Raw genomic sequence first — 25,959 nt, 5'->3', positions numbered from 1 at the left:
AATCAAACGGCAAAGAGTGAGAAAGTCGGTGGTTTTGAGAATCCCAGAGAAGCAACCATGAAGGCCCTCTGGTGTCTCAGCTTTGATCACATGTAACCTGGTCGTGACTCATCAGCACACATTAATCACCATCGGCCTTTCACTGTAAAAACTTATTAAAGGTCTTTGAGGACACATCTAGAACCCATTAATGATGAATCAACACCAATTCAGTAGACAAAGTGGCTGCTATCTCTTCATTGGCCTCTAATTCATTTGATTACAGTAATTAAAGCTGTCATTCAGGCGAGACATGAGCACATCCTCAGATCAGTAACAGATAAAGAAGAGGGAGAGTGCTCTATTTATTGAGGAAAAAATGGAGCTGCAGATGTTGTAGCAAAATTTCTGTCACTTAGTGCTACTGCATACTATTGTAAACCACAAAAGGGTCACGCATTATCGACAAAGAGGAACTACTTCAGCTAATGTTTTCATCTATTTGAGTCTTGATTTTTTGCTTCAAAGGTTCTCAAGAGTGAAGTTGAAAAATGTCAGCAAACTTCCATCATTAACTGAAGTCATGGCCCAGGAAGACTTTTCCTGTTACCTATCTGAAGTTTGGTGATGTGAGAATAACATCACAGCCAACATTACCATTCTCTATGTTTGCATTCAAAACCACTAACGTGCAACAATAACATGAACTGTTATTAGCCATACAAGCTAAAGGCAATGAACACCATGTTATGTTAGAAAATAAAATAAATATTCTGTATCTACACTATTACCGAAAGAACTAGACGCAGCATCAAGTTATTCAACTTCACTTTAAAGCCACAAGAGGGAGCCATAGTACACCAACTATGTTGGTCTTGTTGCTATAACAGGGAAATGTTTGAGTAAAACGTGACGCCACTTTGGCTACGTCATAAAACTTACTGTGGGTAAAACGTGACTTTTGAATTGTGTTATTTTTATGAACCCAGATTAAACAATACATATTTTGAGGCTAATATTCTGTTTTTGACGTTTTTGTATAGGCCTGCTGTCCAGTATTTACCATAATTTTAGCTAATGTTAGGGCTATTTTAGACTTTCTACGGTAGGTTTCTCTTTCTAAAGTCATTTATAAGATGTCTGCTTTAAAAACGTCTCCAATAGTTTCTTAAATCTTTTTTTTGTTTTAAATCTCAGGACGTCATTATTAAAGGGACCCCGCCTGGGTGTATCAGTCGTTCACCTGACCTAGGACCTTGTTTGGCTTTCGTTAATAAGTTTCCTCATTGATTTTTAACTAAAACACTAAAACACAGCAATTAGATAATTAAATAATAATTATCTAATTGCAGGCCTTTTAATGTCCGACCCGAAACTCACTGAAAGGAGACACACTGTCTCAGTCTTCCTCCTGCTAACGCGTCAGAAAGCAGAAGTGCAAATAAAAGGCACAAGTGCATCATCAGCTGGGCAGAGGAGCGGCTGTGAGCAGAGTCAAAACAAGAGGAAACAGCAGCACAAAGGCAGAAGAGAGGAGGAACACACAGGAGGGGGGCTTATTATTGACTGTAACACTGAGGAGGAACAATGATATCTCAAGCTGGCTCCCATTACTGAGCAGAAACAGGACTTCACCTCATTTGTAGAAACGCTGCTGCCCCAGCCTCCAGGACATCAGCAGGACTGGTCCTAAAGGCACAAGGTGAGTCTTCCTCTAATGTAATCTGACATATCGAACCTTTTCCCTAATGATCCCAACAGAAGGAGCTGATAGAGGATAGTAGAGCACAACACCGGCTCCATTTAGCCCATCATTTATTAACTTGTAGTGTCATTGCACACATGTTTGATTGGTTTCTGCATGTGTTGCTAAGAATTATAGGGCTTGTGTTTTTTGGATTTGTGTTGTTTTTAAGGTGTAAGACAAGAGCTGTGCAGATTTGTTGGATTCAGACAACCAGGTGTTGTGTTGCTACATCAGGTCCATCTGTCACAGCTGAGCTGCCATGTAGGAAATAAAGGGATAATAATAACATAATTGGGACAGACTGGCGACCTGTCCAGGGTGAACCCCGCCTCTGGCCCAGAACGTTAGCTGGAGATCGACACCAGCACCTCCTCTCTACTACGTCTCTACTCTGGTTGAGTGGTTCTAGGATGTAACCTTCATGTACTTATCAGCAGCTTTTGGACCTTGCTCTCTGTTTCTGAAAGAGCCTCACCTCTCTGTGTCTTTGGCACATGAACGGGCACTCAGTGCACTGTCCTTCTTCGCTGAGACTCCTTCATGAAGCCACGTGCTGCTGGTCTGCTGCTCCCTCCAGGTTTCCGAGACGTCCAAGGCTTTTACTGTCTCCTTTTGAGATTCTCTTTCAGCTGTTTTTCATTTTCACTCTCAGTTTCTGGTGTCAACGCTCAAATCAGGTCTGATTACCCTCTTCAGTGTCTGGTCAAATAATTTCCTTATTTTGTGTTTATTATTTCTGGATGATTAAACCAGATTAAACCTTAATCTGTCCATTTGAGGAATTCTTTTTTTATCCTTTTTAGCCTTGCTTCTTTTCACCAAGAGGAAATAAAGGCTAAAATGTGGATAAGAAGTGATCAAATTCTAGACATGTAGCATCCTACAAAAGTGTTGGATGTTGAATGTTTCTGAATTTTATCACTTTGTAGCTGAAAACTTGAATGTATTTTAATGGGATTTCATGAGCTAGACCAGCATTGTGAAGTGGAAGGAAAATGATGTGTTCGAAACTTATAATAAAACCTGATCTGAGTCTGTGTCAACACTTTGTGGAACCACCTGGCACTGCATGTCGTTATACGTCTCTACCAGCTCTGCAAATCTAGATACTTACATTTTTGCCTATTATTCTTTGCAAAACGTCTTAAGCTGAGTTAACGACTGAATGAAGAGCATCTGAAAATGACTATTTTCAAGTGTTGCCACAGATTCCCAGTGGGATTTAGATCTAGGCTGACTGAACCGTTGTACCACATGGATATGCTTTGATGTAAGCCGTTCCCTTGTTGCTCTGGTTGTGTGTTAGGGGGTCACTGACCTGCTGGAAGCTCCAGACTCAAATCTGTGCAGCTTCTAACAGAATTGCTTTCAGCGCTGGCCCTATATTTATCTTCATCCATTTGCCAAGGAGCTTTGAAGAGCTTCTGTGTCCCCACAGAAGAAAAGCATCACCACAGGATAATGCTGCCTCCACCGTGTCTCACAGTGGGGATGGTGCTTTCTGGGTACGGTGAAGTGTTAGTTTTCCATGCCACAGTGTTCTTCATGTTGGTAGCACAGAGGCTGAATGCAAATGTGATTACCCTATTTCTATCACTTCTTTCACCAATCAAACTTATAAGGTTAATCACTTGTTGGAGGTCAGAGCTGATTACCCAATCAGAAATGTGAAAGGATTTGCTTCTTGCGATGTCTGCCTCATCATCATTATCATCATCAGACTTTGCCTGCTGAGGATGATGAACTTTGGAAATCATGTGACCTGTATCCCCTGTGCCGATACTCTCAGTGCGTGGGAGGCTCTGAGGCTCAAACGTGCGTCTTGGTCAGTTTTCCTTCCTCAGCTTTTGGTTACCAACGAGGAGCGTGTTTGCTTCCCCTCCCCGTCTCTCTGTAAATACACTCAACCTTAAAAGGCCATTTGCAGCGGGCCCCTAATGGCTCTGCAATCCACAAAACTGCCCTCCAATCCAGCAGTGTCCTCAGTGTAATATGTTTTCATGTATGTTTGTGCTTCGTTTGGCGTCCCGGGTGTGGGAAATATGTTTTTATTTGGCTGGCCTTCTTGAGGTTTTAGAGTTTGTTGGGTGTTTTTGTGGCCGGGACTCAGTTTCCATGGTTGCAGCCTCACTGATACCTTCTTGTGTGTTTCCTTCACAGATGGCGGGAGATAAACGAAGATAACCGAGGGGAGTAATTTCATCTTCAACCCCATTTTTGGGAAAAAAAAAAGTTACCTCTGGGACTCCAAACCCAACCTAAAAAACTGCTAACTTGAACTTGAACAATGGCGTCCTACACCCCATCTCCCACGGAGGAAGGGGCCAACGGGGGCCCAACGTCTGCTAAACCTGAGAGCTCCGAGGAGTCCATGAAGCTGAAGAAGGAGATCTCCCTCCTGAACGGGGTCTGCCTCATCGTGGGGAACATGATCGGCTCGGGGATCTTCGTCTCGCCCAAGGGCGTCCTCATCCACAGCGCCTCCTACGGCCTCTCCCTGGTGGTGTGGACCGTCGGTGGGATCTTCTCCGTCTTCGGGGCCCTGTGCTACGCCGAGCTGGGGACCACCATCACCAAATCGGGGGCCTCCTACGCCTACATCCTGGAGGCCTTTGGTGGGTTCCTGGCCTTCATCCGTCTGTGGACGTCCCTGCTGATCATCGAGCCGACCAGCCAGGCCGTGATCGCCATCACGTTCTCCAACTACATGGTGCAGCCCATCTTCCCCACCTGTATCGCGCCATACGTGGCCAACAGGCTCCTGGCTGCCGCTTGTATATGTAAGTAGACGCATGTAGGAGAATAAAGTGTGGATTGTATCACTGTGGTTGCACATTGGAGAGAAATCATGTGAGCTTTGGGGAGTGGAGAAGTGAAAGATGGTGACACCATGGCTGCAGTCAGCAAGTCTGGAGCAGAAAGAATTGCTGAGCTCAGATGAAAAGGGGAACTGAGCCGCCCTGAAACCTCAGTCAGGAGTAACCAACCAGGGGAAAAGTTATTTTACTCAATTTAAGAAATTTAGAAACCGCGTTCACGGGTGGGCCTTTTTTACTTAGTGGGAAACACTGCGAGGTTCTTCATAGATGTTTGTTCAGGTAACTAGAGCCAAACAGTTAATAAAACAATCAATAACTCATCAGACTGCTCACCTGGGAGGATTAGTAGAGAGGGAACTGGACTCAATGTTTTAATAATGCTTATTAAAACATTGGCTCACAGATAAGACGATGGATTCAAGATAAAATGCGCTCACGTTGTGCTCAATAGCTGTCAGAATTACTCCTTCTTACCTGGAAGGAATGCATTAACAGACACACACTTTAAATATGAGCATCAACACACACACACACACACACACACACACACACACGCACACACGCACGCATGGTCCATTCAGCGATAAGCAGCACTTAAAGGCGGAGCAGATAGCAGCGAGGTAAAGTCCTCGCTGCAGGGAGACTCTGACCTGAGAGGCCATCAGGCAGCTGACAGCTCAGCACAACAGCAAACCATAAAAACCCACTTCCTGTTGGTTCCACTGAAAACAACATGATCAACTCTGGGCATCCACAAAGTTTCACACCCCTGGTTAAATGCCAGGTTTTATGATCAGCCTGTAATAAAAAATCATTTTAAAAACACCTTTAGAGTGATGCATATCTTGTAGAATTCAACTGGAAAAAAGAAAAGCAGTTGTGAAGCTAGCATTTTCTTTAAAATTAATCTTATTGGTTAAATTTAATATTCAGCCTCCTTCAGCCTGCACCTCCAACACATAGTAACTCTGGCTGATGAAAAATGTTCAGCTCTCCTTGTACGACAGGATGATACTGAAGCCACCAGTATTTGGAAACTGTATTTAGACGCAGCTACATAAATGTTTACTGATGATTGCTTCAGTAAAGGATTAGATTAAAGTTGCAGATAGTTTTATTTATTTTTCATTTGACTAGTAGAGGATTTATTTCACATAATGGTGGAAATCATTTAGATTTATGCAGCTGGTTGTGGGTTCCATAGATCAGCTGTATCAACTGGTTCTGCCAAAGACAACTTAATCTGTTATGAAACAGATGATTCTCAGTTTTAATTTAACTCCACACTATCTTTTACAAACAATACAATCTGGATCTATTGATGATGAGTAATTGATGTTTTCAACTTGCTAAAACTTAGATACTTTAAATCAGATAGATGAAATCTATTCAGTCTTCTCCACTTAGCCTAAAACATATTGTTTTCCCCTTTGCGACTGGATTTAGAAACTTCCTTACTGGGATTTAACTAAGTAAATACATAGGGGCCTCCCATTGGATAATTACTGTTTCTGCCAGCAGCAAATTATATTTAACCCTAACTGATTCAGTTAGTTGTTTCTCATTTCTTAAACAGTCATGTTGGAAGACAGATACTGTAACCATGGAAAAAATGAGGATCTGCAGCCATGCAAAAAAACACATCTAAGGAGATTGCTTAAACTATTGAGTGTAAGACTGGTCAAGTGCCATTAAAGGGGGGGGCGTACTTCTATTTGGGTCTCAATTGTTTCTAAAAACATCCCAAGTGTTTAAAAAACCCCACCAAGTCTGTAAGTAAATGTTTTGTTTATGTCTGGAAAATGAGTCGTTTCAAAAACCAGCCGATTGTGAAGCGACATTCGACGGGCACTGTGCTGTTACCTAGCAACCCCAGTAAAGCCCAGCTTGTCACCTTGCAACCCACACTGAGCTCCAGTACGTTTGGTCAGCTGGTTTTACCGCTGTATCTGCCGTACAATGGCTGCTGGAAAAAAACCCCCCAAAGTTTTGTTCTTGATGTTGTTGACTTACCATCCAGAAACTATCGAGCACTCTTGTTGGTTCTCCAGGAGGCTCAACTTCTGCTTTTCATAGATGTACGGTTGTATAATTGAGCATTTTTATGTGCCAGTGTAAACATTGAAGTGGAGGTTCATGGCCAGCAGCAGCTCATTTGGATTTAAAGTGACAAGAGGCCTTAAAAGGCCTCTAATTATAACTAGATATAAAGTGAGTTTTATATCTAATTATTTAAGAGTTTTCTGACTGTCTCTCTGCAGTCACACCAGTTTAAACCCACAGGGGTTAAACTAAATCACTGTAAAACCTCAGCAAGTGCTCTTTAGTAATTACCCAGGAAGCAGAAACTTGTATTATAAATTGCAGGGCACTTACCAAACAAAAACCCTCAGATGCAAGGATTTGTGGTAAAACAAAGAAAAATAAAGGAAGATTTATTCAAGCAAAAAGCAGTTACAGGTTTGCATTTCCAAAACAAAAGTACATCCTAAGAAAAAATCCTTCTTTCACATCCGAAAATTCTCTAACAGAAGAGAAGCCCAGCCTCAAAATGCAATATCAAAATTCCCCAAACAAAAAACTCTTGCAAAACTCCTGACCAGCATTAGTTCTCTAAGCTTTTATATGAGTGAATATGCGTGATTAACACATAAGGAGGGTTTACAGAGAAACATGAGAAAGTGACAGCAGAGTCTGAGCAGAGGGAGAACGTGTTGATGCCTTCCATAGAGTTGCTTTCTGTCCGTATCTCAGTTTCACCCGTCTCCTTGGATACTTGTGGGAAGCTCCTCGGTCCAACGCCACACGACTCCTCCTCCTCACTTGGCCTTGAATCCTTTTCTGTGGCTTCTGCTTGCTGGGAACTGAATCACCTGAATCCAATAATCTGAAGGTCTTTTCATATCAGACAGAGGGCTGACGTCAGGGCCGTCAGCACCAAGACATGGCAGTGGCTTGAATCTTTTAATGTTAAAAGTTAGCATCATATTAGGACTGAAACGATTAATCGTGATGAATCTATTATTGAAATAATTAAGTCAGTAATCGATTTAATTAACTAGAGTATACAGGCTCAAGAAAAGGACATTTGCTGAAAGAACAACACACTCAGATCAGACACTAAGCCAAACCTGTACAAACACATTTTACATTTAAGATCAAATAAAAACTTTGTCTGTAAAGATGCTCCATCCAGAACTTCTCAAGTTGTTTTAGCTTCACCTGATTCAAATTCTGTCACAAAAAAAGTCTCATATTAAGCAGCTTTTGCTGTCCACAATTATTAATTAGTTGATATAAAAAATAATCTCCAGATCCGCCCAAATTAGCGTTCACTAGAGAGATGCTGTTGTATTTTTTTAAAATAATTGTTTATTTGCATTTATTAATGTATTTCTAATACTGTATTATATAATAAAAACTTGAGAAAAATCTGTATAATAAACCAGAATGTTTTTAGATTGATCCATTAATCATCAGGACAATCGACTGAATTTTTGATTATTGAAGTAATCTTTGGTTGCAGTCCTACATCACATGTCTAGAAAGTTAAATATTTATTTATTCTAAACCTTTTTAAGCATTTTAATCAAACTGAAGAAATAATATTTTATTTATGTTCATTTTATATAGTTTACATCTGATTGTTTTGGAGCTTTTTTCTAAATATCAGAACTCTACAATGTTTTCAGGATTCTGACTTTTAAGCATACACTTAAAAGTAACTCACAAATATATGATGCTTGTTTGTTTTATTGCGCTTGAATAGACTTCCTGTTGATCTCAGGCCTGTTGTGATCCTCTAAGTGTTTAAAAGACAACATTTTCCCCCTGTTAAACTAAAGACACTCATAATTAAACGATGTCTCAGACTCTTCCAAAACCATTTTACGCAACCGTTGAAGCGTGATAAGTGAAAAAGCTGAGACTCAACCTGCTCTGTCAGCTGCTTTGGAGGGCAACTTATTCTATCAGCATTCATAAAACTTGCACAACAACTAATACTCCCTCCGGAGAGGGAGTGAGATAAAAAAAAAAAAGGACATTTGCAAAAAAGTGCAACTATGTGTGGATATCTTCAAGTTTCTGTCTTTATGGATTAGCTGCTGATAAGAAGACAAACACTGTGACGCTGCTCAAGGTGAAGGAAGACAACATGTCAAAGGAAAGCAGCTGAAATCAATTTTCTTCTATCGCTGGTTTGATAGGAGCGTAAATAGTTACAAACTTAAATACCGAGCTGAAGTGTGGTCACACACACATGAGGTCAGTTTGGGATTACAAATCTTCCTCTCAACCTTTTGAAAGCTGCCTTTGCAACAGTATCCAATCCCTTTGAGTCTCGTCACATTGTGTCGTGTTATTCAGCATTCAACACTCTGTAATGTGAATTACAAACAGAATCGTGTTTAGTTTAATCTCAGTATATAACTCCGCGAAAGCCTTAGATCTTTGTTAGGGAACATTAATGAAACGGCATCAACGTCTCACAAAAAGAAAAGGTTGAATTCATTAAGTGAAAAAGTCGAGGAGTTTGGCACAACTGCGGTCCGAGCAAAACATGTTTATCAAAAATAAAATAAAATAAAATAAAATAGCTGTGGCATCCACAAACCTGGCTTTAATGGAAGAAAGCTGATGTTCAAAGAAAGCTGAATTTAGTTTTCTGTTTGGCTCAAACCATGTTGGGGGAGTAGCCAAAGTGGGACAAAGATGCTCTGGTCAGATGTTAGCAAAATGAAACTTTGTGTTCTGCATGTGACTCATTCATTATGAGTGGAGGACAGTTTCCTTCTGAACAGAAAACCCCCAGGGTGATGCATAGCGGTGGCAGCATTATGCAATGGGAATGCTTTTTTTTCAGCTGTGACAGGGAAGCTGGGTAGAGTTAAGGAGAATATATATAATGCCAGACGTTTAACTGCTGCAAGCTACAAAAAGACTTACGACTTGGGCAGAAAGAGCCTAAAAGTAGAGCGAGAGCTCCAGGAGATTTGTTTAGATCAAAGTATGTACATTTATTAGTGGTCCAGTCAAAGTCCAGATCTACATCCAGTTTACAATATGTACAAAAATATGAATCTTGAGGTTCACAGATGCTTTCAATTCAAGCTGACTCAGCGTAAGCCGTCTTGTAAATTCAAATTCAAGCCGCACTTTTCAGATGTTCCTCTTATGTGGAACAAAATGTAAAACCCTGCATCAGTTCTACACTTAAAATCCCAGCTAAATACACTGAAGTTTGTGATGCCATTGTGACAGAACGCGAGAAGGTTTAAGGTCCTGAATCCACGGGGAAGGCGCTGTACCTGCTTGTGCCTGTGTGTGTGTGTCTCGGTGTGTGAGCGTCCGCCTGTATGTGCTGCTCTCAGCTGTTTCCTCGCCTGACAAACAACAGGCCGCTCCGCTTGAGTCAGCAGCAGCGTTTCCTTAGATCAGCCACACGGAAACATGCTGGCGCACGCTGGAGTTTACAGACCACACGTCTCCACGGACTCTCCTCTCTGACTGACTGTTTGGCGGCTCCCCTCGCAGGTCTGCTGACCTTCGTGAACTGCGCCTACGTGAAGTGGGGCACCAGGGTGCAGGACTTCTTCACCTACGCCAAGGTCATCGCCCTCATCGCTGTCATCATCACCGGCCTGGTGAAGATCGGACAAGGTCAGCTCAGCGAGTCGCCGAGCCGACAATAAGCGTCAATGATTAGATGATGGGCAGAAAATTCTGCTGTCTTCTCATTAAAAACAGCTTAATGATTACTGAAAGTGTTTTTTTTCATATATATATTTTCATTTTCCAGGTTACACCCAGAACTTTGACGGTATGTTTGACGGCTCCTCTCAGGACCCAGGACACATCGCTCTGGCTCTGTACTCCGCTCTGTTCTCCTACTCCGGATGGGACACGCTCAACTTCGTCACAGAGGAGATCAAAAACCCAGAGAGGTGGGCAGGCCAGGAAAAATGACCTATAGGGCTGGGGAGGTCCGTTATTTGATTTAAAGTGATAAGCCTCTCTGTAGCACCCCAAATAGTTTATCATACAAATAACAATCAGCTTTTACAGGAGTGTTGACTCCTCCTCCTGACAGAACTACCAGAGTCAGTCCAGATAAGATTGGACTCACCCTAATAAACATAGTGGATTCAATCAGGTTTAGATCAGGACCTTATCCGTGTCAAAACCAGTTTTGATGATATTTCAAATTATTTTCCTGCTGGAGAAGCCAGTAGTGTCAATATTTCAACTGACAAGCTGATTATTTGAGGTGGGAATCGGGAAAGTGGAGGTTGTCCTCCCAGCTGGTCATGCTGTGCAATGCACCAGTCACTGTTGCAGCAAAATCACACCAAAGCATGATGCTGCCACCGCCGTGCTTGATAGTTGGTGCAGTGTTTCTGCAGTTCAGCTGCAGATTTCAGTTTCTTTCCTACTCACCACCTCCTCAGTCTATGGTAATATTTAATTTCTTTACTGTGGAGAGTCACACTGCTGTTCCAACAGTTTCCAGTTCATCATAGGCTAGAGCCTTCGTAATTCTTTGGTTTTTCCTGAACATCCTGATCAATTTCTTTTATCTGAGGGTGACTGGTTTGGCCAGAAAATACAATTTTAGCAGGGTGTGTTTATATGTATGTTACGTAATGTGTAAATGGAAGAAGTCCACAGTAAATACCAAGTTTTACACCTACTGTTGTTATTCTTTTTACAATCACTGCAGTTATGCTTTGTGTAATTATTAACCCTGGGAAAAAAACAGTAGCTCAAATAAATCATTTAAACCCTCAGATTAATATTTTAATCCTCCACATCCAACTTTCAGCTGAATCAAAACTAAAATTTCAGCTTAAAATTCTGATTAGCAAACGAGTAAACTGATCACTTTCAAGCTGTTCTCAGTCAGATTAATTGAGTTTCTTAATAGCATCAAAAAAGCTTTGAGCTTTTCACAGAAATGGGGATTTCAGGTTTTGCCTTCCGTCGTGTTGGAAGTCATCCTGGTGGCTGATTACATGGAGTAAGGCTGCATGAACTTAGGAGGAGCTAACTTCTTAGTCTAAACCAGTAGATTTTTAAATTATTGACTGAATAAAGAAAGTCACATTTAGTCAGTAAATCTAATTTAAAAATTTGAATAAAAATTTTAACCAATACCTGCTGATACTAATCCTTCAACGTATCATTTTTACCTTTGTTTCTCTCATAAGGTCCTAAATGCATTGATTTTAGTGCCTCGTTGATACTTCTTTGTTCTGCTCTGATGCTATTTAGTCTAAATCTTTTCCTCCTGTTTTGTTTAACCTTTGTGAAGAAGAGCAAGGCTTTTAAATCAAATTCAAAGAAACCTTTTACAAGAGAGTCGTTGCTTTAATTCGAACAAAGGCCAGCCTGATTACGTCTAGATCTCCAGACTCTCAGGGTTCCCAGGCAGATTAGGTGTCAAACATCCTCATCTCAATTCCTCTCTCCTTCTTTGAGCTGAACTTGTTGCGCATCTCTTCTGCTTTGCTTCCCCCTGCTGGTCGTCTCTGTGAACTGCAGGAATCTTCCCCTGGCCATCGCCATCTCCATGCCCATCGTGACAGTGATCTACATCCTGACCAACGTGGCTTACTACACCGTCCTCCCCATCAACGCCATCTTAGACAGCGATGCCGTCGCCGTGGTGAGTTCCTGGATGCTTTCAGTAAGTCTTGACCTTCGTGACGGAGGGATTGTGGTTTAAAACCCGCTGTTGTTTCGCTGCAGACCTTTGCAGATCAGGTGTTTGGCGTGATGAACTGGACCATTCCTCTAGCAGTGGCTCTCTCCTGCTTCGGCGGGCTGAACGCCTCCATCGTGGCGGCCTCCAGGTGAGGCGTTCAGATGAACAGAACCTCAGTAGGAGTCGTGAAGCAAACCCATACTAACCCACTTTCTTGTTTTTCATGAACAGGTTGTTCTTCGTGGGCTCCAGAGAGGGACACCTACCTGACTTCCTGTGCATGATCCACGTCCATCGCTACACTCCCATTCCTGCCCTCCTCTTCAACGTCAGTCATCTACAATAACTTTTAATCTTATCTGTTTATCACCGGTTTCCTGATGTAACCAGGTTTTATGTCTCCCTTCCCCAGGGCTTTATGGCTCTTATCTATCTGTGCGTGGAAGACGTCTTCAGGCTGATCAACTACTACAGCTTCAGCTACTGGTTCTTCGTTGGCTTATCTATCTTAGGGCAGCTCTACCTTCGCTGGAAGCAACCCGACAGAGAGAGACCGCTAAAGGTAGATCAGTCCCAGTCCAGATGTCGTTTCAGTTTAAAGACTCAAGTCTTCATCTCTCGCCTTTCCCTCTCACAGCTCAGCCTGATCTACCCCATCATTTTCTGCCTCCTCACCATCTTCCTGGTGGTGGTGCCCCTCTACAGCGACACCATCAACTCTCTGATCGGCATCGGCATCGCCCTGTCAGGAGTTCCTGTCTACTTCCTGTGCTGCTACACTCCGGCCACCAAGAGGCCGCTGTGGCTGCGCAGCTTCATCGGTAAGGCAAACCCAGGATTCCCTCGAATTGAGAACAATTCAATCATAAATTGAAGGATTGTAGGAAGTTTTTGTCATGAATTGGTTGCAGTCTTTTTGGTGAGTCTGTTGGGGTACAAAGGAGTCATTTCATTACCTCAAGCATTTATTTATGCAGGTTTTTTGGTAAAGTTTATTTTCTAGAACTCCAACTCAACCAGATATTCATCCCACCTGATTCAGCACTTTGTAGAACCGTGTCTCAATGAATTTACCACTGCACATATGTTGAGGCATGTCTGTGCCAACTTTGTACATGTAAAGGTAGAAATCTTTGATTATTTTTTTTTACATTTTCCTAAGTCTCAACAGCAAGTAGTTCTCTACAGCAACTTTCCAGTTTTACTACAGATTCTTGAAGGGATTTGTTTCTTGACTTTGACCGGATCCCAACACACGATTATGTTTTAAATTAAACTGCTCCGTTTTACCTCTTGCTCTCTGTTTAGGGTTAATAGACCAAATGGAAGGTGAAACTTTGTCACAGACACAATTTATTTTCAGCCTCAACCAATATTTCCTCTTGGATTGCCATGTATCCATCTTTCTTTTAACTCTGGGCTCCCATATCATGCTGCTGCCATCACCATGTTTTACTGCGAGGATGGTGTGTTCAGGTTGATGTGCGGTGTTAGTTTCCTAACTCCCCGTATTTAATGTGCTACATTTATCAAAATTTATACGCAGTAGTTCTCCACTTAGTAGTTTGGTAAAATTATCTGAATGGATCATTTTCTTGTCAGCCATATTTGTAGTTCATTTAAATTGTTTTACTGACAAAACCTTCCCACATGGATGTAAACTTAAGTCTTCCTCTTGTGTGTTTCTTTCAGCTAAGTGTGGCATCCTGATTCAGAAAGTGTGCTACTCGGTTTTGACTGAGATGGACGACAAATCAGAGTAGAGACGTTTGCTTTCCACACCCTGACGGACGGAAGACGGAGTCTGAACTCTGCTGCTGCTGCTGAAAGGCCCCGCAGGACGAACATCTGGGCCTGAGCTGGACGCAGCGCTCTGCCTCGTCAGCTATCTCCAAGTTATTGGGAATTCGTTTCTCACGGCGGCCGGAGCAACTTCAGGAAGAACATTGACATGAACTCCAGAAGAAGTCCGCATGTGCCTGAGCGTCTCAGTGAAGAAACATTTAACTAAACCAAGTATTTTGTGTGAAATCACGGAAATGTTTGATTTTACTTAGAGGCTACAAATTATTGATGAATTTGTTTTTAAGTTAGGATTTTTGAAACTGAAAGCACTGCTGACCGTACAAACAGCCTTAATGTTATTTGCACACAGAAGGAAGAGAAACTAAATAAAGTGTGACTTTATGTTTGTGAAAATGTTTTATATTGTCAGCTGTGAGGTCTGCTAAGGGCTATTTTTACATAGAAACTGTAGAGTTTGATCGTGTTCAGCTGGAAAAGTCTATTTATAATAAAAATTACTTTAAAACTTTAAACAACTCAGGTTTGTATGTAATAAGCAAAGATTTGATTGTGAGCACAATAAAACATTATCAAACATTGTGAAGTTTTAAAGCAGAATTTATATTTCCTTAGAATACATAATCACATCCCAACACTTCATCCTTCTCTTCTCTCTATAAATATGTACATAATTCCCTACAGAGGAGCAAAAAAACAGCTGGATTCATCCAATCATGTCCTTCCATGGCTTTGCTTTGATTTTCTGTTGCTTAGCGCCTTGAGGTGTCTGCTGCAGAGGATTATGGGTAAAAGTCTGCCTCAGTGGACCTGCAAGGCCAAACAGAAAAGTTTAGAAATACCTGGAGAAAAACATCTATTATATCATTCTTGAAAAAACTCCCATCTCTTAGCACTGGTGTTGAAATGTTAGGCAACCCTCAGATGCTTCAATAATAATAAAAAAAATGTAAACGTAAAAGACGACAAAAGATAAAAAAAAAATAACAAAAAGTAAAATTTCTGCTTATGATTTGATAAATATAACATTTTCAAATGAATCAGTCACCATTTTCAAGTCCAGAATGACTGAAATCAGTTCATCAAGGAGCTGAAATGTACCAACTCTGTTTTGTGATTTCTCAGCTCTAAAGCGGTTTCTGAATGTTGCACCTGAAATTTTTCTTGCTAAAACTTATTGTACAAGAACTGTGAATTAACTGAATATATAGAGAGCTTTCCAGTCATACTGACCACTAAAAGTTGAACGAATTTTAAAAGATACTTTATACCGACCATGCATCACTTTGTACTTGGCTGAGAATCTGGATGTATATGGAATAAAAATGGTGCCTGAATTTGAGAAAAGTCTTTTAAACTTTTCTTAAATAATTTATAAAAACAGAAAAACACATATAGATGAAAAATATTAGTTACTGAAGAAAAACTAAATTCTCAAGACGTTCATCTCTTGTCTGTAAGAAGTCAAACTAACCACAAGAGGGAGACATTTTGTGCAAAATTTACATTAGGACTGTGGTTTCAACTGTTTGAATAACTTCAAAGATTATTTTTATAATGCTCTATAATCTTCACACACAATCCTGAACAGGCTACACTTTGATTCAGGAGGCGTGGCCTAATCCTGCAGACCCATTAAAGAAAATATAGATTATAGTTTAACTTCAGGGTGTTAAACACTCGTTTACTTATGAAAATTCAGATTTTATTTGATTAATTTACCTTTAGAGGAAAAGTTTACAATTTTAAAGCCGAAATATGTTGACTTGTTTTTTTTCTTTTCTATTGAGTTAAACAATATTTGGGTACAAATTCATCAACTCCAATGTTTTTGTTAATTTAATCCTTCACAGAAAGCTAGTTTTGAAAGCGAGGCAGCTCAGACCTTTAGCTGCGATGTCCAGGTGACTCTTTATCCTTCTCTCTCTCTCCTCCAGCTGGTGAGCCAGCTGAGCGTTCTTCCATCCTGGAGACCAGACGAAACCAAGCTGCGCTTTACTAAATCTGCTGCCCAAATTAAGCATCAGCCGGTTTATTTCTGCAGCACTGACCTTTCTTCATGCTCTCAATAAGTCCATCGCTCTGAGGCAGCTCTGCGGCCGGGTGTTTAACCCTCTCTGGGATGTTGAACATCCGTCTGACTGCAGGATGCCTGAGCAGAGCCACTTGACCCAGGGAGAAGCAGTTGGAGGTGAGCCAGTAGGTGAACACTGCCTGGGAACAGACAGTTTAACACACACACAGGGTAAGCAGCAGAGTTTTATGGCGTCCTGGGGTGTCAGGGTTGTGTTCTGGGGTAAATCCACACCAACCGTGGGGAAGTTGATGGTGAGAGGGAGGATGATCAAAGGCATGATTCTGAAGACGGTCTTCATGGTTCGCAGGTTTGGGTTGTCGATGCCAGACTCTGCTCCCAGCTGATACATTTAAATCAGAGTTTTAAGAAAATGTTGCTCTGATTCTGCTGTTAGGTCAGAAAAACTGAATCTGAGGAGCGGTAAAGGTTCATCTCACCTCCAGGATGAAGAACATGGTCCCAGTGACAACGAAAGGAAGGATGTAAAACGGATCAGCTGCACTCAGGTCAGTGAACCAGAGGACGCCTCCCGTTTGTAAGCTGGGCACCGGCAGATACGCCATCTTCCTCAGAGCGATGAAGAACGAGATGAAGACTGGCGCCTATCGGAGATCAACACAACCAGTACTTTATTTATCAGTATTAAGGAATTACTGACTCAAAGCAAGCTGCTATGTCTTGCAGAAAAGCTACTTGTAGAATTGTTTTGTCTTATTTCCAGTGTACTAAGGCATTTGCACAAGAAACTAGACAGAAAATACTTAAGATTTTGTGTTTTTGCAGTAGGGTTGGAAATCTTGAGGTATTTAAATCACAATTAGATTTTTTTTACATTAGATTAGAAATGAACAATAAGATAATCGAGTTTTGACAATTTTCAATCATCCATGTCTGCATCTCAATATATATAAAAAAATAGGTTTTAGACCTCAACACTAATAATTTAAGCTTTCAGGAAGATCCTAGAGTCAGTCCTTAACCCAGCCTGCCATGTCAGGCTGAAATCTTAAACAACATATAGTCAGGATCACCGGGGCAGGTTCATGTTGACATAAACACTAAACTATAAATCCTCATGCACCTAAACAGGCAAACTGACCTGGATCAAAGGAACCAGGAAGCCTCGTAGAGGATTCACGTCGTGTTTCTTCTGGAACAGGTTCAGATCAGAATACGCCTTGGCGACTGCGAAACAATTAATCAGCAGCTTAGAATGAGAGAAACGGCTGAAGAGCAGAAAGATGGCGAATACAGCGGAGAGAGAGGAGACGCACATTCGTATTTATTTCCGCTCTGCTTGGCCTCGTTCATTTTTTCGGTTAGCTTGGTCATCTCGGGCAGGACGTTGTTCAGTTTGGCCGCTTCTCTCTGACCTTTCACTATGACGGGAAACACGGCCAAACGGGCCAGAACCGTTCCTGGACCCAACAACAGAACAACATATAAATAGCAAAACACACAATGTTGGATGAGAATTTCAGAACAGACACCTTAAATTTTCTAAAAGCAGAACTCAAGATTCATAAAGGTTCTTTTGCTCACCGACGACGATGGCGCCCCACCAGGGCAGGCCCAGGTCCATGTGGAAGAACTCCAGGAGATTCTGGATCAGACCCACTGGAGTGTAGCCGGCCAGGCCCAGCTCCGCCAGCCGTGGCTCTGCAGCCACGGCCTGCAGGATGTCTGCTGCGACCGGAGCGGCGTCGGCCGCCTGCTGCGCCAGAACGGCCAAGGCGTCGGCGGGCAGAGAGGCAGAGCTGTCCGCTACTGAGGCGGCCGCAGAAACACCTTCAGCTGGGATCTGGAGGTGGGAGTTATGAAGAGTTAGGATGGAAAACCAGATGACAGATAAGAGAGAGCTGCTTTATTGTTCCGTGACCTGTTGGGAGGCTGTCTGTGTGAGGAAAGGGGCCGAGTCAGCAGAGAGGGAAGCTGCAGAGGACTGCAGGACAGCAGCTGATGTCGATCCATCGACAGGCTGGATGTGGAGGAAACCATCAGAAATTCAACTTATCTGTGACTGAACAGAGTTTATTTAAAGACTAAAATATGAATAAAAACTTAACAATCATCAATTTATGTGGCAGGAGAGAGGTCAACATGCAAATGAAACATATTTAAAATCTTAAAAGAAGTGGTTGCTATGGAGACCTGGAGACTCCATGATGCCACTCTTAGCTGCGGTTCCAGCAGCTAAGAGTTTCTAACTATTGAAGCCGGTTACAGCAACAGTTTTATTAAACGTGGAAGCAATCAATGCCACTTTAACTCGCTACAATATGCTTTTAATAGTTTACAAATGTGTGTTAACTGACCTGTGAGCTGTTCTGTCTGACTGCCACAGCGCTGACCCAGACGAGCTTTCCACGGTGTCTGCAGCTGATCTGAGACCTGATCTGAGCCGTCCGGCTGCAGCCGAACAGTGTGTGCAGGCTGGAGCTCTGCAGCAGCTGTACGGACAGAAACAAGAGATTCAGACCAAAATGGAAGGCAGGTTTTCATCCAATTCTGCTAGAAGCTAAACATAGTTTTTTTTAGTTAAAAAGAAGTTATATGCATCCATTTATACCTTATGTCTGTACGCTAAACCGAAGTCAGATTCCTGGTTTGAGAACACTATTTTGGTCAACAAAGCTATTCTGACACTGGAAATCTATGGATAATGTCTGAAGCTACACTGAAGGGGCGATAAAATCATTTAAAAAAGGTTTATAAATCTTCCAACAACGAGGTTTGGAACAACCGACTAAACTACAACGAAGTGGAAAATCCTTTATTTGCAGCATTTAATCGACTTATATTGACGTCTCTGCAGACTCTGTCAAAGTCACACTCATAACGCAGTGAGGAGGCTAACCGGCTAGCATGCTAGCCGCTGAAAGCTGTTGGTTCTGCCTCTGTTTCAGAAGCGGGAACAGAACTTCTCCAGCAGAACTGTGAACAGAACATACTTGGTTCTGAATGCCTGGAAGAACGGGACTGCCCCGGCTCGGTTTCCCAGTCTGTCTCAGGAAACATCTTGCTAAGCAGCTCGGTGTCACCCCGCTCCTGAAGGCAGCCATGTTGGGAGGGAGGAGATAGAACTACGGAGCGTGTGAAGGGACACCCTGCCCAACCGCGAACATGTTTTTCTCTGTCTAAAATGTGCAACGTGTTTAAACAACATGACCCATTTTGACTACATTCGTACTTTTTAGAAATCTCATTTATCATAGAAACAATAAATGTCTAAGCTCGTTGTTACACATTAAACTATCCTGGAACACAAGATCTGGACTAAAGTTCCGCTACAAATTTGTAATTTATTTATTTTTATCAGTGTACATCTCTGAAAATCATTATGCTGACGTACAAAACCAACAAATGCATGGTTTAAATTAAAAAGTACATTATAACCGTTCCCTTAAGTTGCTCCCTTAACTGATTGTTATATGCTTAGCTCCAAATTTACTTTCACTTCAAAATTGATATGACGTCAGCAGGTTTTTGTTGTTGTTGTTGTTGCTGTTTGTTTGCTTGACTATAGCAACAACTCACCTGCTGGGTGGATTATAGACTGAATTTATTTTTTCCTTCTTATTTCAAAATGTGACTATAATAATTGCAAAACGTTTTTATTATTATTATTCATTTATTTACCTTTTCTGAACGGTGTTGCAAAAATGAATTTCTTATAATTGCACGAAGTTGGTCTGTGGGTAAAGTAAATACTGATTTTTCAATTATTCAAATAAACTTGCTTGCATTTCCTTTTAGTATGTTTTCTGTTCGTTTTCTTTTTGGAAATAGTGACGTAACATTGTGACTTAATGAGACTTTGGTAACTGACTTAGGGGAAATCCACACATTTCTCTTTTGAACGAGAAAAATCCTCCTGCCTCTTCCTTTGGTGCTCAGATCGCCTTTCCAGCAAATGTGGTGTTTTAGGGACATTTTTGACTGGGAAATCCCCGCTTTGCATACTTTAACTTTCATTTTCGGTTAGAAGTAATTTATTTGAATTAATAAGACACGAAGAAAACATCCTGAATTGAAGCACAGCGGCAATGCAATGCGTGATATCAAGCATTCATCTCTGTCCTAAACTGTTTATTTTCTGAGATCGACGTAATAAAGTGTCTGTTAAGAGGTAGTTTTCTTTTTCTGACTGCATGTAACGTTTTGCACTTTATTCTTCCGACTTTGAATATTAAAGTGGAAATAAAACATAAAAAAGTTAAAAACAGAGAGTCCTTGGCGCAAACTCAGATCATGGTTTCTAGTCGGAGCTGACGTCTGAGTCAAAGTGCGTCTCTGTTTGGGTTGTGAACGTGTCGAGTCCGAAAACGAAAGATGTCCATCGATCCCTCTCCATACGCAGCGCTGGACAGGTAAACCGCGTCTTTATTCAATCACAGAAACCCCGGGGCGCATTTTAATTTGTGGTTTTATTTTATGCTGAATGTGCCCAACATTTAGTCTCAAGTCAAGTTTTGTTGCTGCGTTCAAACTGCTGCGTAAAGACACAGTTTCACCTTTATCTCCGTTTCATTGAGGGCTAATTACGCATAAAAAACGCGCCATACCAAACAATCTGTGCTCCAGAGAAGGAAAGCGAACGTTTTTGCTTCATTTGTATTATTTCACTTCAGGCTTTTGCTGGGAATAAAAATGGGCTCAGCTACATCGAAGGAGAAGTGCTACGATCCCAAAGACTCGTCGCTGAAATTTGTCGATGGAGCTGATGATATGGACTGTAAGCAAGCTGCTGCTCTTCACTTGTTTGAACTAATCTGTGGACTAATGCTGGAAATCCTCTTAAAAGGCATCTACTGAGTGACTTTGTTTGTTTTATTGTCTATAGTTTTGTGCGAAGGTTTTCAATCGCGCAGAGCGCAGATGTCCTGCGGTCACTCGGTGACCCCGACGTCTCTCACTAACTGGTGTCTGCAGCAGCTGGACGAGGTAAGAAAAAAATAATAAAGCTACAAAAAATAGGGAATTTGTATTCAGTTTTATGTAACAGTCACAGCCTGTAGGGACATGCAGAGCATAAACAAAACCTTATATTGGAGGCCATTTACAAACCACCATACAGTCAACACGTCGCCACCGACCACCCGTTTAATTTAAGTTATTTTTTTCTTTCCTTTTTTAACAACAAGTATATTCCTTTATTGTTTTTAAAGGAGATTCTTGCAGTTAGTATGAAACACTATGTTCAAACAGTGTTATATCCAAGCACAGAAGTAGAAAATTGAGTGGAAGGAAGACTGTGGTAGATAAAGGTGCAAAAGCAGTAGGTGCAAGCACAACTTATTATTATTATTATTATTATTATTATTGTTGCTGTTCCATAAAATTCTTATTGCCTTAAATGAATCCTGGATTTTCATTAGATGTGAGTCATAGTTGCAAAAGTTTCAATAATAAAATAAATGATTGAAAACATTCTTTGTGTGTTTAATCCATATAATCAGAGGCAGTATGTTGTCTTGGTTCCCTAAAGTTTCTGAGGCCCATTCATCATGTTTATGTAATAAATAACTTGACTAACAAAAGATTTTAAAGATGCTTTATTTCTGCCATCATAAACATTTGTGATCTTTGGTGAATAATTTGTTATTAATTTTAGATACATGAAACTCACTGATGTCAGTGTAAGCTCTTAAAAATGCTGATTATTTTCCTTATATCTCAGCTCTACTGACTGATGAATCTTTTCTCCTTGTTTTAAAGGGAAAAAGCACGTTTTTATGTGGTGCCTGTAAAGCTGTGTGGCCTTATGAGGAGGTCTGCAAGATGGCTCTCCTGAGCCCTGAAGAAATGAAAACCTTTGAGAAAACGATGAAGATCAATGCCGCCGTTAGCAGAAGAGTATGTCTTCTCTGCATTACATCGAGGTTTATTTATTAAAAATGCCTCAGTTGACAATTTATTCTACATCTCCGTCTTCCTCCAGTGTCCTGGATGCAAGTCGTCTGTTGCAAAACAAGACAAACTTAATCTCTGCGTCCGCTGCAAAGCCTGCACAGAGAAGAGAGGACACCCGTATGAGTTCTGCTGGCAGTGTCAGAGGGAGTGGAAAGGTCCAAAGCCGCGTTCGGACCGCTGTGAGAACGACGGCTGCTGCGACACGGCGCTGCAAACTCTGAGGACCTGCCCAGAAATCGTCTTCGACACGGTGAGGGGAATCAGCGGGTGTCCCTCCATCCGGGCCTGCCCCACCTGCGGGTCACTGCTGGAGCACAAGGGAAACCACTGCAAACATCTCTTCTGCTCTCGATGTGCGGTCAAGTTCTGTTTTGTGTGTCTGAAGACTTTTCCTGAATGTTTGAAAACAAGTGAAATATCAGGGCCGTGCTCCAGCGGCGTCGCTCCCAGACAGACAGAGATCCCCGTGTGGAGAAAAACCTAAACGCTTCGTCCAGCACTTCTGTTTGTGAGCGATTAATCAACGCTGATGTGGCCAGCTGTGTTTTCAGAACCTTCTCTGAGAGACAGACAGTATTTCTGCTCAGAAATGTCAGAAATGTTGAGCATAAACAATTTAAACGATAAAACCAAAACCTGGAATCGTTTGTTTCAGATCATGCTGGATTTGCACCTTGCAAAAGTATTAATACTCTACAAATTTGTCCACTTTTGTCACTTCCACAGTCACTGCAGTGTGTTTTCATGGCGTTTTATGTCATAAACTAAGAAAATATACCCATAAATGTGGAGTGGAAGAAAAATGATAAATGATTTACAGTCTTTCCCAGCACAACAGGGAAATCTACAATGTTAACGATTTTTTTTTTTCTCTATAAAAATTTGTAAATTATTGGAATTTATTGTCTTGCTTTTGCACGTCCAGAATAAACATAAACAGCTAGTAAAAGCCAACTTAATTATCATTATGCTTCCTGATCTCTTATTGTCATTAAATTGACAGAAAATTTGAAACTTTGGCACTTTTTTAAACCTTAAAAAGTGTCTAATTAATAATTTGATCTACATTTCTCACACTCTTCCTTTAACACATTTTTAGATATATAACATGACAAAGAATATTAAAGGACTTATTAAACTTCACTGTGATGCTCCATTTTCTATCAACACTACTTTGGCCTCCTAATGGCTGTTAGGCAGCTTTCCACATTTAAAGATTTTATTGTATTTTTTATATATTTTTTTAAACTTGACCAACTCACTAAAGAAGACTTTATAAAAGATTTCTTTGCTTTGGAACTGAAACTTCACTTCATCTTCTGTACCACATTTTCATTATTTACTCCAAAAATAATGTCATTTTTTTATTACTCCATTCAGTTGCACTTGTTTTTACTGACGTGCTATTTTGTAATAAAAATTTGGTATTTTTCTTAAGCTGTAAATGTATTCCTTACTGTAAAGTCTATTATTTTTACTTTCGGTTTTTATATTTTTATGTTTCGACTTGCCTGTCACGTTACTGCTGGTAAACTGGAATCCCCCCTCTATTCTATTCTATTCTATTCTAAATATGTTTTTGTCACTGAATTCTGGAAACTTTAGTCAATATGGTTAGTTTTATCCTTTTGCCCTTCACTATGCTGAAAACATTCTGTTGAGAGACATTAAATGAATGATGAATTAAATCCAAACTACAATCATAAATCTAGCCAAATTATTATACAGAGAAAATAAATAAATTAAAAAAACACATAAGCAATATGTTAGTTAAAACAGCTAAGTAAGTAAATTAGCTGAATAAATACAGTAAAATAAGGAAAATATAGAAACTTTTTATTAGATCTTTCCTTATTCATGACTTCTTCTGTTACTAAGCTTTAGTTATTGCTTATCTAAAGTTTAGTAACATATTTACTTATGGCATAAATGTTACAGTAAACATGAGTTTTCAACCTTGTGTGGGACCAGATCAGGATGCATCACATGTTTATAGTTTGTTTAGGTCTTCAGACTGAAATTAAACAATGATGTGATTTTTTTTGTATTATTTACAATAAAACTTTATACAATAGCTACAGATTAATATTACAATAAGAAACATACAAACAACTTTACAAAGAGCTGATTTTATACAAAACGTGTCATTACCAAAGTTTAGTTATTGTATTGAATGCAAAAGAAAATTGATTTGATGCTTCTGGGAAATGGTAATTCCAAAGAGAAATAAAAAAACATGAGTCATAAAGTGCAGAAGACGATAATGATTGGATCTTTGATGTGCTATAAATAGTCCTGGATTTCCCCGTTGTCCTCTTCCTTGTCCTTCATCGCTGTCCACTCCCGTCTGCAGGTGTCTCTGTCCTCTGTCTCTCAGCCTCCGCTCACCTTCTTCACCATCTGGACTTTGCTGTTGGACTTGATGTTATAGTCAGACAGAGAAGCTGAGTCGTTGTCCAGAGGTTTGTTCTCCACGATCAGCCGGATTTCCCCCAGAGAGGACGCTGCATAAATGTAAACAAGAGCTCAATTTGTTGATCAGGGAATCTAATGTGAGATTCACTTAAAGCTTCACTGCATTTTTGTACATAAAAATACAAATATAAAAAGAAATTAGTAATCAGGAATCCCTAACGCATTTCATGTAAATTGTGTTTCAGTCTGGACATGCATCTCAGTGGCTCTATAACAACATTTTGCAAATTTTATTAGTTTCCAGTATTTACCTGATTTAGGGAAAGTCTTCACTGCGTATTTCTTCAGCTCGAGGACGGTCATCTTCCCCAGAGGACCTTTAGTGTTCAGATAGCTGACCTCTCCGTTGTTGGAGCAAATGACGATCTGGTCTGTTCTGCACATGTTGGCTTTGTCTCAGCTGCTGCTCGATGCTTTGTTTGCTGTGACTTACCTGAATGCTCAGCCTTTTGAGTGTTCTCAAAAAGTGGGCTGTCTTATCAACAATGAAAAAGCAAAGTGAAAGCAATGTGTGGGTGATTTCCAGGATGAACCTCGCAGCTTTTCTGCCTCTTCCAAAACGGATTTTGTTTTATCTTGTCAAAAGAAATATTTTCAAATATTCATTTTCTCTTATAAAGATATATATACAGTATATATCAAAGTGTAGAGTTTCTCACAGGGTCTGTGATCCACTAAGGGCTGAGTCACTGATGAAGAGGTTTATGGGACTTCTGATGGAAATGTGTCAGAATACATGGTGCATCACAGTTTGTTGTGTATCGTACCGCATAATTACGCATCAGTCAGGGTGCTCAACCTGACCTGGAAAAGAGCAGGTAGATGACAAAGGAGGAAATGATTTAACAGCTGGGAATGAGAGCAGAATGGTAGGCTGAGGGTGAGAAAAAAAATACACAAAAGAGAAAGAAAGAGGAAAGGAAATCTGAACCTAATATGAACAGTAAAAAGAAAGAAATACTAATACTAAATACTAAAGAAAGTAATACTAATTGTACTTGTGCAAATACTTCATGCACAAGTACAACAGTACTTATACTTTAAGTACTGTTATGCATTAAATACAGTGCAGTATAAAATATCTGAATTTAATTTGTGTCTGGGTTTTTAAAGTTGGACAAAATAACTAAAATAGTTAACATTAGCTTGATCTAACTTCTTAGCAGGTAAAATATAATCTTATTTTAAATTAACAAATTCATTCTTAAGTTTAAACTTAAGTCATTAACCCATCATGTTGGCAAAATGGCATCATTTTGCCATTTCTTATTTCAGGCTGTGCCAAAAGTTGAGTGAAACCTTTGGCACAGCCTCATTAGGTTGTTTAGTTGAAAATGGCTGTAAGTGAAGAGAAATTAGGTTCTTTGAGTCAATATTTGGTTAAAACTGCCCAACTTCTGTCCTAGCATCATAAAGCCAGAGGTGGATTAAAGGGGGAAAA

At 40.5% G+C, this 25,959-nt stretch overlaps 3 protein-coding genes across 9 annotated transcripts; 2 read left to right on the top strand and 1 right to left on the bottom strand.

Moving 5' to 3' along the window:
* The first annotated feature begins 1,443 nt into the window (after positions 1 to 1,443).
* On the top strand, positions 1,444 to 14,634 carry slc7a7 (solute carrier family 7 member 7). Of its 6 annotated transcripts, none has more exons than XM_028038936.1 (11): positions 2,220 to 2,303; positions 3,447 to 3,551; positions 3,887 to 4,506; positions 10,081 to 10,206; positions 10,346 to 10,490; positions 12,088 to 12,211; positions 12,295 to 12,398; positions 12,482 to 12,578; positions 12,663 to 12,812; positions 12,888 to 13,071; positions 13,943 to 14,634. In XM_028038936.1, exons 3-11 carry the CDS (start codon positions 4,014 to 4,016, stop codon positions 14,011 to 14,013), a joined length of 1,494 nt encoding a protein of 497 aa, XP_027894737.1. In that variant the 5' UTR covers positions 2,220 to 2,303; positions 3,447 to 3,551; positions 3,887 to 4,013; the 3' UTR covers positions 14,014 to 14,634. The 6 variants fall into 6 exon arrangements, with proteins under 6 accessions (XP_027894734.1, XP_027894739.1, XP_027894737.1 ...); XM_028038937.1 differs by having other exon boundaries at positions 2,236 to 2,403; positions 3,447 to 3,541; XM_028038935.1 differs by having other exon boundaries at positions 2,236 to 2,403.
* A 1-nt stretch (position 14,635) lies between these two features.
* On the bottom strand, positions 14,636 to 19,226 carry oxa1l (OXA1L mitochondrial inner membrane protein). Of its 2 annotated transcripts, none has more exons than XM_028038941.1 (11): positions 19,082 to 19,226; positions 18,446 to 18,580; positions 18,010 to 18,108; positions 17,673 to 17,931; positions 17,405 to 17,548; positions 17,230 to 17,315; positions 16,568 to 16,732; positions 16,366 to 16,470; positions 16,105 to 16,267; positions 15,939 to 16,019; positions 14,636 to 14,863 (listed from the first exon to the last, which is right to left on the bottom strand). In XM_028038941.1, exons 1-11 carry the CDS (start codon positions 19,190 to 19,192, stop codon positions 14,760 to 14,762), a joined length of 1,452 nt encoding a protein of 483 aa, XP_027894742.1. In that variant the 5' UTR covers positions 19,193 to 19,226; the 3' UTR covers positions 14,636 to 14,759. The 2 variants fall into 2 exon arrangements, with proteins under 2 accessions (XP_027894742.1, XP_027894740.1); XM_028038939.1 differs by having other exon boundaries at positions 18,446 to 18,584; positions 19,083 to 19,226.
* Positions 19,227 to 20,013: 787 nt separating this feature from the next.
* Positions 20,014 to 23,980, top strand: LOC114158056 (E3 ubiquitin-protein ligase RNF19B-like). Its single transcript, XM_028039373.1, has 5 exons — positions 20,014 to 20,500; positions 20,762 to 20,865; positions 20,974 to 21,074; positions 21,849 to 21,986; positions 22,072 to 23,980. The coding sequence occupies exons 1-5, from the start codon at positions 20,463 to 20,465 to the stop codon at positions 22,525 to 22,527; spliced, it is 837 nt and encodes a 278-aa protein (XP_027895174.1). The 5' UTR covers positions 20,014 to 20,462; the 3' UTR covers positions 22,528 to 23,980.
* The last annotated feature ends 1,979 nt before the right edge of the window (positions 23,981 to 25,959 follow it).

The sequence above is a fragment of the Xiphophorus couchianus genome, chromosome 14 (genome assembly GCF_001444195.1).
Source record: "Xiphophorus couchianus chromosome 14, X_couchianus-1.0, whole genome shotgun sequence".
NCBI classification, from domain to species: Eukaryota; Metazoa; Chordata; class Actinopteri; order Cyprinodontiformes; family Poeciliidae; genus Xiphophorus; species Xiphophorus couchianus.
The sequence above is the reverse complement of the archived record's forward strand: the minus strand, read 5'-3'. Positions and strand labels throughout refer to the sequence as shown.